At 46.8% G+C, this 12,607-nt stretch overlaps 1 protein-coding gene across 4 annotated transcripts in view; it reads right to left on the bottom strand.

The window, feature by feature from the left end:
• Nucleotides 1–3,355: 3,355 nt before the first annotated feature.
• The window catches only part of kdm2aa (lysine (K)-specific demethylase 2Aa), an 18,718-nt gene continuing 9,466 nt past the window's right edge, over nt 3,356–12,607 (bottom strand). For 3 of the 4 annotated variants that reach the window (XM_042215410.1, XM_042215408.1, XM_042215409.1), the window contains 14 exons: nt 11,525–11,652; nt 11,191–11,314; nt 10,968–11,096; nt 10,035–10,118; nt 9,574–9,822; nt 8,755–8,790; nt 8,569–8,674; nt 7,851–8,480; nt 7,614–7,767; nt 6,839–7,090; nt 6,590–6,753; nt 6,369–6,515; nt 4,204–4,422; nt 3,356–3,983 (listed from right to left, as the gene is read on the bottom strand). In XM_042215410.1, the coding sequence (XP_042071344.1) occupies nt 3,802–3,983; nt 4,204–4,422; nt 6,369–6,515; nt 6,590–6,753; nt 6,839–7,090; nt 7,614–7,767; nt 7,851–8,480; nt 8,569–8,674; nt 8,755–8,790; nt 9,574–9,822; nt 10,035–10,118; nt 10,968–11,096; nt 11,191–11,314; nt 11,525–11,652 (2,604 nt within the window). In that variant the 3' untranslated portion in view covers nt 3,356–3,801. The remainder of the gene's footprint in view (nt 3,984–4,203; nt 4,423–6,368; nt 6,516–6,589; nt 6,754–6,838; nt 7,091–7,613; nt 7,768–7,850; nt 8,481–8,568; nt 8,675–8,754; nt 8,791–9,573; nt 9,823–10,034; nt 10,119–10,967; nt 11,097–11,190; nt 11,315–11,524; nt 11,653–12,607) is intronic. The other variant, XM_005949857.3, reaches the window with a different exon arrangement.

The raw sequence follows: 12,607 nt of genomic DNA, 5'->3' as shown, positions 1-12,607 counted from the left end.
AAAATCGTTTTCTGCATTATTCGCTTGTTTGTTACGCACAAGTCTACCGTTGTTTACAGCGCTGTCGGCGCTGTTTTTTTCCTTTCTTACTTCCGAAAAGAAATCCTAATTTCTGCGTTCAATACTGAACAAATGTAAACTTTTTAAAATTATGCAAAATTGCAAAACCTTAGCTGTGTCTCTAAAACCTCTGTAACTTTGCTCTGTTTCACTTCAGCAGCATCAGGTGAATGTTCAGTATGTTGATTATGAGTTTTCTTTCATTTTTGATCTACTGCAGAATATTTTTTAAAATCCAGGCCAGAAATCCCTTCATGTTTTTCTGTGTTTTATCCTCAGCTACTTTGACACAAAGGCACTCTGCTGTGATGCTCACACCTTTGATAAAGTCTCACAAGTGTCAGCTTTCTTTTTATAGATATAAAAATATGGAAATGTACTGATGCATGATCTGAATTATAATATTCTCTGAAAATTTCTGTCTGATCATTTCCTGATAACATTTACATTTACAATAATTGATTACACAGCGGTGGAGAGTAGACTTTATCACAGTAGATGTCTCTCTGAAAGCGCTGTAACTAAAGCTGTGTCCAAATTCATGGGCTGCATCCTCCTGAGGCCGCATTTGTAGACCGATTACGTCACAGCGACGCGCCGAAGGCTGTCCAAATTCGTAGACTCCTCCGAATGCAGCCGACAAATGCGTCCTCCTTTTCCCCGAATTTGAAGGAGTCGGGGTGTCGTGGCATCGATGTGTGTCCTTCGTGGCCCACCATATCCCAGAATTCATAGCGCGGCCCAGCCAAGCTCCAGTTTCTGGCAATGGCGGCCGCTACTAAGTTTTAAAATTACTTAATCTTTCTGGGTCACAAAATAAACTTTTAACATATTTTCAGGCGATGTGGGTGTGTAAACTTCAAATATCTGCTCGGTTTATCAAGTATCGCTATTTGCAAAAGTGCTTCAACGTTTTCGGAGACGTCTGCTACCCACCAGCTTGATAGCTAGCCGAGAGCTCGAGATCACATGAGCCGCAGAGAACGGCACAACTCCCGGCACATCATTTTCAGATCACCGCGGACTTTCGCTGCTGGTTCGATATAACACTTAGATAAAGTATGTTTTCGGTTTGTATATATAAGTCACTTAGACAACCTAAAAATGTTATTGTTGTGGCTTTTTTCAGTGTTTTGTTTGTTCGTGAGTAAATCGGTTTGGCTGAGATTAAAGTTATTAGATTAGATAAAATAAAACTTTATTAATCCCCCGGGTGGGTTCCTCCTTGGTTTTCACACAGCTGACTAAACGTCAAACAGAAAACTGATTAAACAGAAGTGTGAGACGGTCGAGAATTTACGACCAGTGTCCTGTTATATTTTAGATAGCAAGGAGCAGACGGCCGAGTTTATTAAACTCCACCGACAGCGCGAGCTAGCCACTGATTTTTTTTATGTATATTTCTGCAATCTGCACATTGTACTGACTTTCATTTTAATGTTTACACCAGGGTTCCTTGTCAGCACTTTATGCTCAGATGTTTGTAAGCTAAAAATAAACTATTGTGTATGTTCAAATATACTGTTGTGATTGAAGAAGTTAAATAAAAATGTCAGTCATCAATTCATGCATCACCTCATGTCATCATAACAGAGGTCTGTCTTCCAGGAAAGAACAGTTTAAAATTAATGTAATATAGTATTGGCCATACTATATGATGTATTGCTTGTCTTTGTTTGCTATGAATCACAGACACGACAGACGCTAAATAATCTGCATAGGTCGGACATCGCATCGCAATATTCAGGGCAAAAATCGATATTATTCCGGCCAATACTGCGACAGCCAGGGTAGGAGTGATGTCAGCCAGTAATGCTTTGACAAGCTTATACTGTTTAAGAATATAATCCACCCACTGTTATCATCTTCAATGCCCTGTACCAACAAGAGCAGAGCAGCTATCTGAACGCTACTCCAACAGAGGTCGATATCTTATTAATAATTTTACCTCCTCACTACGTACGACTCTGGATACTGTAGCTCCTGGAATTCCCATAGATGCATTGGGTTTTTCCTTTCCAGTCACCTTTCTCACTCACTATGTGTTAACTAGACCTCTCTGCATTGAATCATATCTGTTATTAACCTCTGTCTCTCTTCCACAGCATGTCTTTATCCTGTCTTCCTTCTCTCACCCCAACCGGTCGCAGCAGATGGCCCCGCCCCTCCCTGAGCCTGGTTCTGCTGGAGGTTTCTTCCTGTTAAAAGGGAGTTTTTCCTTCCCACTGTCGCCAAAGTGCTTGCTCATAGGGGGTCAAAATATTGTTGGGTTTTCTCTGAATCTATTATTCTACAATCTACTGTACAATATAAAGCGCCTTGAGGAGACTGTTTTTGTGATTTGGCGCTGTGTAAATAAAATTGAATTATAATGCTACTTTACATTAGTTTTATGTGAAAAGTGTCACTTTTCATAATCTCTTTGTACCTTTCCTTAATGGTGTCAATAAAGTGCTGACAACTCAAAGAGCTTTACAGGTAACCAAACAGTCATTTAGCCAGACTACCTTGATAACAAGGTAGTCTGGCTACCTTGATAACAAGGTAGTCTGGCAGACTGTCCGCTGATTCAGGAGGGGATAGCGTGCAGGGGAGTGGGTGTTGCAGACTTGAGATGTGATGGCTAATGGCAGGTACTAATCAGAAGGTTGGTGGTTCAATCACCAGCTGCTCTGGTTTGATAGAAAGCAGGTGAAGGTAGTAAAGGTGCACGTGTGTTGCATGAAGCAGAGTAGAAAACCACTATGTAAGAGAAGACATTGAGTAAGTTGGTGCTGACAGGAGTGTGTGGGCCCTGGATGGGCTGACACCCCCAGTGCAACATTGCATGGATCTCTCTGGATTAGCAGACTGGGACGGTTCCCATCTTTAATCCTCTAAAGCCTAACCTGTTGCCGGGCGTGTCCTACTCGGGGAGGCCCTGTGGTAGACCGAGAACATGCTGGAGAGTTCTCAGCTGGCCTGGGAACTCATTGGTGTTCACCCGGATAAGACGGAGGTCTGGACTTCTAGTGCTGGATAGGAGGATGAAGACTGACGGATAGTTCTTGGAAAGTCTGTTATCAGAACACCTCACCCTTTTGAACCTGCAGTAGTCTTGACACACTGCAAACTCAGAAAACAGCCCAACTAATCAGATATGAAGCAGTGTCAGTGCGTATGTGGGTGCCTGCTGGTGGAGCTGCACGCTGCAGCTCCCTGATCCAATGTTTCCATGTGGGACACAATTCATCAGATACACCGGCTGTTTCGGCACATCTGTAAACACAGTGCTTAACAAATGGGCACAAAAACGTGGACTCTTAAAGTTTTATATGCTACACCGTCATATATGAAACAAACAACATATGTACACAGGCAGTGTTAAGACGCAGAAGAGCAAAACACTGACCACCAAGACTTTAACTTCCCAAGTCCCCTGAACAAAAACAGGGGTTCTACGTTAGGTGAACATTTTAGACATGAAGGAAACGCAAACGTAACAGAGCTTCGTATTCAGGCAGTAACTCGAGATTCAGGAAACAATCTGATCTCCTGGTGATAGTTTGGCAGCATTTGCAGATAACACGTTTCAAGCGTACCAGTGTTTCTTGGAGACCAGACTAACAGAAATGCTTGAACAATGACATCAGACGACACGGGGACTTGAAGGCAGCCTTTTTGGCAGCTTTAATGCTTCAGTCCAACGTCGGCAGCTTGTGTGATCATAAATAAAATGTTTGTGTTTAGTGTGTGCTCATGTTAATCCAGGCGCTGGATGAGTTTCTCCTCCATCATGCAGTAGACAGCTACGTGGAACAGGTCGGAGATGAAGGCGTCGCAGGCTCGTCTGCTGACGCCTTTACAGCCTCTGAGGTCGAGCAGGGTCAGAGAGGAGAGGCGCTTCAGATAGGACAGGCAGCCATCGGTCAGCTCATTGCAGCCTTCAAACACACACATACACACATTTAATGTCTTCATATGATTTTCAGGCTTTGGATCAAGAAAGAAGAGCAGCTATGAACGACCACGTGTCATCATTAGTGGCCAACAGAAGTTGTTTCCTGCAGGAATCAAAGGGATGAGGGTCTGCCAATGGAACAGCAGCCTTCCTATACTCGGGTGTGTGAAAAAGCCAACAGTGATCAGTGTGTTTGTTCAAACCTGCCAGCGTGAGCTCGGTGAGGTTATTGCGTGTGTGAGTCCCAGCTGCTGCCAACAGAGCGACCGAGGAGTCTGTTAAATCCTTGCAGTGAGCCAGGTCCAGCCTCTCCAGCTGCGGCATGTGGCGCTGCAGGAGCCTCAGAGTGGACTCAGTGATGTCCAGACCGGACAGGCGGAGCGTCACCATGTTCCTCAGTCTGCTGCGGGACGACTCCAAACCTGCGCGCACACACACAGCAGACTCTGGCTTGTATTCTCATCACACAGTATCCCACGAGCTGTACAGATGTACTACTACTACTTTTGATTTGGTCACATGTGTCTGGATGAAGGTTTCTGTGCTTCTTTAGATCTCTGCTGGTTACACCTGGAAACATTTTGTGCTTGATGAAACAAACCCAATCACAAGCTTTCAGCTGATGACAATCAGTGACTACAGTGGGGCAAAAAAGTATTTAGTCAGCCACCGATTGTGCAAGTTCCCCCACCTAAAATGATGACAGAGGTCAGTAATTTGCACCAGAGGTACACTTCAACTGTGAGAGACAGAATGTGAAAAAAAAATCCATGAATCCACATGGTAGGATTTGTAAAGAATTTATTGGTAAATCAGGGTGGAAAATAAGTATTTGGTCAATAACAAAAATACAACTCAATACTTTGTAACATAACCTTTGTTGGCAATAACAGAGGTCAAACGTTTACTATAGGTCTTTACCAGGTTTGCACACACAGTAGCTGCTATTTTGGCCCATTCCTCCATGCAGATCTTCTCGAGAGCAGTGATGTTTTGGGGCTGTCGCCGAGCAACACGGACTTTCAACTCCCGCCACAGATTTTCTATGGGGTTGAGGTCTGGAGACTGGCTAGGCCACTCCAGGACTTTCAAATGCTTCTTACGGAGCCACTCCTTTGTTGCCCGGGCGGTGTGTTTTGGATCATTGTCATGTTGGAAGACCCAGCCTCGTTTCATCTTCAAAGTTCTCACTGATGGAAGGAGGTTTTGGCTCAAAATCTCACGATACATGGCCCCATTCATTCTGTCCTTAACACGGATCAGTCGTCCTGTCCCCTTGGCAGAAAAACAGCCCCATAGCATGATGTTTCCACCCCCATGCTTCACAGTAGGTATGGTGTTCTTGGGATGCAACTCAGTATTCTTCTTCCTCCAAACACGACGAGTTGAGTTTATACCAAAAAGTTCTACTTTGGTTTCATCTGACCACATGACATTCTCCCAATCCTCTGCTGTATCATCCATGTGCTCTCTGGCAAACTTCAGACGGGCCTGGACATGCACTGGCTTCAGCAGCGGAACACGTCTGGCACTGCGGGATTTGATTCCCTGCCGTTGTAGTGTGTTACTGATGGTGACCTTTGTTACTTTGGTCCCAGCTCTCTGCAGGTCATTCACCAGGTCCCCCCGTGTGGTTCTGGGATCTTTGCTCACCGTTCTCATGATCATTTTGACCCCACGGGATGAGATCTTGCGTGGAGCCCCAGATCGAGGGAGATTATCAGTGGTCTTGTATGTCTTCCATTTTCTGATGATTGCTCCCACAGTTGATTTTTTCACACCAAGCTGCTTGCCTATTGTAGATTCACTCTTCCCAGTCTGGTGCAGGTCTACAATACTTTTCCTGGTGTCCTTCGAGAGCTCTTTGGTCTTGGCCATGGCGGAGTTTGGAGTCTGACTGTTTGAGGCTGTGGACAGGTGTCTTTTATACAGATGATGAGTTCAAACAGGTGCCATTCATACAGGTAACGAGTGGGGGACAGAAAAGCTTCTTACAGAAGACGTTACAGGTCTGTGAGAGCCAGAGATTTTCCTTGTTTGAGGTGACCAAATACTTATTTTCCACCCTGATTTACGAATAAATTCTTTACAAATCCTACCATGTGGATTCATGGATTTTTTTTCACATTCTGTCTCTCACAGTTGAAGTGTACCTCTGGTGCAAATTACTGACCTCTGTCATCATTTTAAGTGGGGGAACTTGCACAATCGGTGGCTGACTAAATACTTTTTTGCCCCACTGTAAAGAACATGTCCCGAGCTGCTCGGCAGTGCGGCCACTGAACTACAAGCGGTGCAGCCCCTCCCAGTGCTTGGAGGAGGAGGAGTGGGGTGAAACACAGCTCACTGAGCCCACTGTGCCACTGACCAGGCAGCGTGACGATCTCTTTAATCTGGGCGTCTGTGACGCCGTCGCACCAGCGCAGATCTAGCAGCCGTAGATGGGGCAGAGTGGGAGAAACCATTGCCGACAGACAGGACCAGGGCAGACCAGTCACACTCAGCTCTCTCAGACCTGAACACAAACAAAGGTTTAGTAAGACTCTCCAGGACAGGAGACATTCGCTTTGGGACGCCGCGCGTTCGTACCTGGGAGTCTCGTTAGCAGGCAGTTCAGCTGTCTCTTGGCCATGGGCGTCCAGGAAAGGTCCAGAGAGGTGGGCTGTCGTTTGACAATGCCTGCGAGGGCCTGATTGCTGAGCGGGCTGCACCGACTCACATCCAAGTGGCTCCACAGACGTTTGTCACAGCTCCTGCACAGGGGAGGAAGCGGTGGTCGTTTCATAAGCAGCGCGGAGCTTTGCATGTACAGAACAAGGTGACGCGAGGGTAACGTACCACTTGTACCAGGCCTTACAGACAGTCATGCAGGCCAGCAGCTCAGCTCTGTTCAAGTATCTGAACACAGACACCCAGACCTCCTTCTCCCCGCCTCTCTCATTGCCCACATCCTTAAAGGAGAGCAGAGACGGCAACGATGGAGAAGACAGGGTGGAGGACGCAGGGTGAGCAGCAGCTTCCTCTTCCTCTGAAGAAGACGCGGAGCGAGTTCGAGCGCCTCTCTCACCACGGCTACCACGCAGGCGAGGCCTATGACGACACAGCACAGCGTAGTTCTTATGTGCGATACAATTTGACACAGGCAGGAAGAAGCTGAGTCACTCCGTTATGGACCGAGTCTGGTCATCTAACGGTCATACATCCAAACAGACTCATCCCCAATAAGATCTCCACTCTGGCCTCTTTTCTGTGCTTTTATCCAGTGACTGTCGTTTAATATTTTAAACAGTGGACTGTGCAGAGCTGGCCAGCAGCAGACAGCCCAATCATGGTGAATGGACCGGTTCTTATACACCCAATTCATTCACCCATTCACACAAGCACTCATTCTAACTGTCTAACATCCACACACATTCACACTCTGATGGATGCATCAGAGAGCAACATGGGGTTAGTATCCTGCCCAAGGTTATTTGGTGGAACCGCCAGCCTGCTCTGCCACATGAGCACAGCAGCTGACTGTCCCAGGACTGCTCAGAGGTATCGGACATCATTGAATCATGGATGGAACACCAACACGTGACACGAAAGCTCAATATGTGCTAAAGTCTACCTGCCGGGTCCTCGTGGGGTTATGCTGTCAGCCGCGGGGTCTGTGCACCTGAGCCGTGCAGGTTTGGACAGAGCGCCCTTTCTCTGAATAAAGCCCTGCTGCCCTGCAGCAGTCCTCGGGCCCATGGCTGCTTCCAGCTTTGGAACTATGGAGCCTGAGGCATGAAAAGAGCCTTCTGTTACTCATGCTGCGCCTGCAGATGTGAGCCAATCCTAAGCTGCTGTGCTGGTTTCTTACCACACTGTCTCTTGGCCTTGTTGGGGCGCTGTAGAGTCACCGTCAGGTAGGAGCCACTCAGCAGGTCATCGCTCAGATCAGACACCAGCAGGACCGGAGGTTCTGGGTCCGAATCCCAGCGGCCTTCCTCCTCCACCTCTTCCTCCTCATCATCCTCCAGAGTGTCCATCTCCTCCTCTTCAGGGTCAAACTGCCCCTCGCTGTCTACGTCTTCATCCTCATCATCATCGGTCCTGCGCCGTCTCCTGTGTCGACGATGCTGTTCTTTATCTCCGTCCTCGCTGTCCTCCTCTTCCTCATCCTCTTCATCATCGTCGTCGTCCTCGTCGTCGTCGTCATCATCCTCGTCGTCATCGTCGTCCTCGTCAGATTCGTCAGACTCATCTCCTCTTCGCTGCATTCTGGAACCTCCGCGCAACCTGACCCCTCGTCCTCGGCGTCCAGCATCCCTCATGCCAACCCCTCGCTTGAGCTTGAGGACAGAAGATGATCCCGGACTCACGAGCCCGGCTCTGCTGCCTCTGTGGGCCGAGCCTCCTCTCAGCAGGCCTCTCCTGTTAGCGCCAAAGGCCCTCTTGGAAGAGTGAGTCCCACCCCGAGCGTGAAGTGCCATCTTTCTTCTCTGAGAGGCTGCACGTGGAAGAACAAAGAATCAACTCTGTTTTCTTGATGCTGTCGCTAACTGAATCGATGAAAACAGATTTTAACAGCCACAAACCTTCATCGTCATCGTCACTGACGGAGTCTTCTCCATCGCGGCTGTGGCGCTGGCGTCTGTAGATCTTAGCCATACGAGCGTCAAGCAGAGAGGAGGACTTCCTTTTCTGGACAGCGTGGGAGGAATAATCAAAGTGATGGGAGACATAACAAATGATCTTAGAGGAGGGATCTGAGGAACACTCACCAGTGGAAGGCTGTCACCTCGGTCACCTTTAGACTGCTGCAAAGACAAAATGGATTCTTTCAGAGTAGAAACGACCAACAGCTCAACTCAAAATCTCGATCAAACACAAACATCAGACACGTGGTTTTTTTAATCCCTTACAAACCCGTCCACACATCAGCATGCTTTTACATGGACCAATCAGTGCTCACGGTGTGCACACCATCAGACATGTACATAAAATCCTGTCACAGTCGGCATTTATCGAGCTGAGAGCGACCTCCACCACAACCACAGAATTAGCGTTGACGATCAGACACTCATTTTTGACTCAGTACCTATCTAGCTTCAGAGAAAGGCCATTTGTCACTGAACACAAGTGCAATGAGACGATGCAGAGGGTACTCGTTTTGTTTACTGCTCTCCGATGCTGGGAGCAGCAGAATGATTAGCACACTCGCAGGAAATGGTTCAAAATATCCATTTCCTGTTCACAGAACGTCAGTCAGTGCTGATTCAGCAGGTCCACAGAACACCAACAACCACGTTTGTATTTATATAAAACACCTCAGTGTGTCATAGGTTAATTATACAGACCCTCAGTATAACATATGTGTGCAGCCATAAACGGATATTTGCTGCTTTACAGCTGGAGTCAGGATGAGACCCTCACTGCGTCCCAGCACGGACACTAAGCCCGGGGCACTGACTCGCTGACATCCTTTAGACCAAGCTTTGTGTCTCTTCTCTTAAGAAAGAAAGAAAAAAGATGGCAAAGAAAAAGGAGTGATGTAAGCGACAGACGGGTGGATTTATGCACAAACAGGCGGCACCTCTCACCAGTCTCGAGCTGATTGGCTGAGAAGGCAGAGGGGCCGCCACCAAGAGAAGTGACGCTGAGGAGGAAGAGCAGGAAGGAAGAGAAGGAGCAGGGAAGAAACCACAGCGGACAACCTCCCCGTCCTGATGGGGGCCCACAGGACCCCCTACGCTAGGAGAGGGCCCCGGACCCAGCCTGAGGACCAGGGGGCCGTGGGGACGGATACGCTGTTGGTGGCCAGCAGCCAGCGATTCATCACTGCCTGATGACTGTGACGGAATTAAATCAAAGTCAAAAATAAATAATAATAATGAAAAACAAACAGGAGACATAAGCCCATTAGATCTGTTAGATCTGTCACACTGTGTGTGTGTGTGTGTGTGTGTGTGTGTGTGTGTGTGTGTGTGTGTGTGTGTGTGTGTGTGTGTGTGTGTGTGTGTATACCCAGGCTGTAACAGTGGCTAATTAAGGCATCGTGTACCTCTGGATCAGTGATGCCCTGCACACACTTCGGGCATTCCCAGCAGCTCGGGAGGTCTTTATTCACCACGCCTTCCCCTTGAACCTGCAGACAGACATGCAGACAGTTACTCATGCTAGCACACAGGATTCATGAGAAGAAAGACACAGTTTATGCCTTTGTCACAATCTAAGGCTACGTCCACACGTACCCGGGTATTTTTGAAAACGCAGATGTTTCTATGCGTTTGCACCTTTCGTCCACACGTAAACGGCGTTTTCGGTCACTGAAAACGGAGATTTTTAAAAACTCCGGCCAGGGTGGAGATTTTTGAAAACTCTGTTTTTGCGTTTACGTGTGGACGAGAAAAACGGAGAAAACGCAGCATCAAAGGTGTGCGCCTTTTGTGACGTCACACTGTGCGCCACGTTATTGTTTCGGTGAAATGAATTTCTACAATACTGTTACTGTTACTCTCTGCAGTGTTTAAATGCTCACATATACACAGTTACTGTCCCTCCACACATACGACTCGGTTCTGCTTCTATGCCCCAGCTTTGTTTACTTTTTCCCACCGAGGCTTCTAGACTTCTGATTGGCCAACATTTCTGCACGGTTAGGAATCTAGCGCCACCTGCTGCTTTGGCATGTTCATAGCAGCGTTTTCCTTCATTTCTGCCTTTATGTGTGGACGGGATTATTTTTTAAAACAAAAACGGAAAATCTCCGTTTTCAAAAATACCCGTGTACGTGTGGACGTAGCCTCAATACAACCTGGATCCTTCATGTTTGTGCCTTCAGACATGCTGTCATAGTTACTAAGTTACGTAGTTACTGTCATAGTTACTAATAGATCCAGCTTCTATTTAAGATGTAGCGAGGCTACGAGCGCTGAACTGTCAACTACAAGAAGAGCACATCCCACTGAGTTGCTATATGCTCCGTGTGTCGTACTGTGAGGCAGGCAGGGTGGACGATCTGGGCACAGTTGGAGCACTCCATCAGAGTGAGGGAGGGGTCTCCGGTCTCCTCCTGATTGGGCTCTTTGCAGATCTCACACACCGCAGACAGAGGCAGGCCCGGCTGGAAGAGACGGGTCGTCAAGTATCTCACACACGCATACATGTTGCTAATTACAAAGACAATGACTAATAAAAACAAGGACCGAGTTACTAACAGAGAGACACTGTCGTAGGACACAGGTCTGCTTTAGCTTCCCTGGGCCTCCAAACTTCTTCATGTCTCTGCAGAAGTTGCAGTCTCCACACTCAGGTCTCATACAGGCTTCACAGCGTTTACACCTGCGCGCACACACACAAGGACAGAACAGGATGGCTTAAAACGAAGCACGCGGCTGTGGCACATAATGAAATCCAAACGTGAAAATCATTTCACTGCACTGTAAATAGTTAAAACATTTGGTATGTTGTCCTAAATATGAAGAAAAACTGCATCGTGTTTTTATATGAACTGAAGTAACAAAAGGTTTGACACAGGTACGACTGCCTTACCTGACCCTGCGTCGTCTCAACACGGACATGGAAGACGCTGGTTTTTGAGGTCGTGGAGTGATGGGAGTGGAGGACAGTTTAGGGCGAGGTGGTGGTGGGGGAGGGGGAGGAGGTTGGTACCATGATGGCTGGAAGCATAAGAGAAAAACACTTTAACCCTTGTGTTGTCCTTGGGACATTTGTCTTCTAAAGAAATCTTTTGCTATCAAAAATGTGTTTTTCATTCATCAAATAGTCTGAAAATAACAGAAGTTATTCATTACTGTGCTATGCATGACTGGAATAAGTTTTAAGTAATTTCATTTATTTATTGGTTTTTATAACACCTGTGGTCCTCGAGGACAAAAGTCCCCAAAGTACAAGGTGTGGCAAACAACATACTGCTTTCAAACACCTTTGATCTTGGATCACTGATGTGTGGGCTCAAGCAAAGGTCACAACAACCACAACAACATTCAATTAAGTTTTATTTACACAGCGCCAAATAACAACAACAGTCACATCAAGGTGCTTCATATTGTAAGGTCGACCCTACAATAACACATACACACAAAGTAGCTCACAGGCCTCCACTGCACTGGAGGCTTGTGAGCTACTTTTTTAAATCATGTTGTGCAAAGCAATGACCAGTAGAACAAAGCACCTATTGTCCTCTAGTATAATGAGGAGGAAGAATCAATGTTCAGGAAGATCCAGGGTTAGAAGATAAAGAAAATATTTAGAGCACATGCTACCCTTTCTCTGAAAAAGCACATCAGCCACCTGCAGAAGTGGAAGAAGGCTATGAAGTGAAGGAAAGTGATGAAGAATCTGAACTATGTTCAAGCAGGTTCTCAGGCATCCAGGACATGGTAGTCTGAGGAGCTTGGAGAGAAAGTGACTGGGCTTCTTGAAATTTCAGAATGTGAAACTGAAATAGAAGATGTGTCAGAGGACTACACATCATCCATTTCAATTATGATGAAGACAAAGAATCAAGCAGGAAAGAGGAATCAGCTGAGACAGAGGAATATTTGCAGTAACGTGAGGAAACACTGATCTGGTCTTCTAACCTTCCCAGTGACAGACGATGCATGACTCTCT

The sequence above is a fragment of the Haplochromis burtoni genome, unplaced genomic scaffold (assembly GCF_018398535.1).
Source record: "Haplochromis burtoni strain Fernald_Lab_line unplaced genomic scaffold, NCSU_Asbu1 Contig_713, whole genome shotgun sequence".
NCBI lineage: Eukaryota > Metazoa > Chordata > Actinopteri > Cichliformes > Cichlidae > Haplochromis > Haplochromis burtoni.
This window is presented reverse-complemented; position numbering and strand designations above follow the sequence as displayed.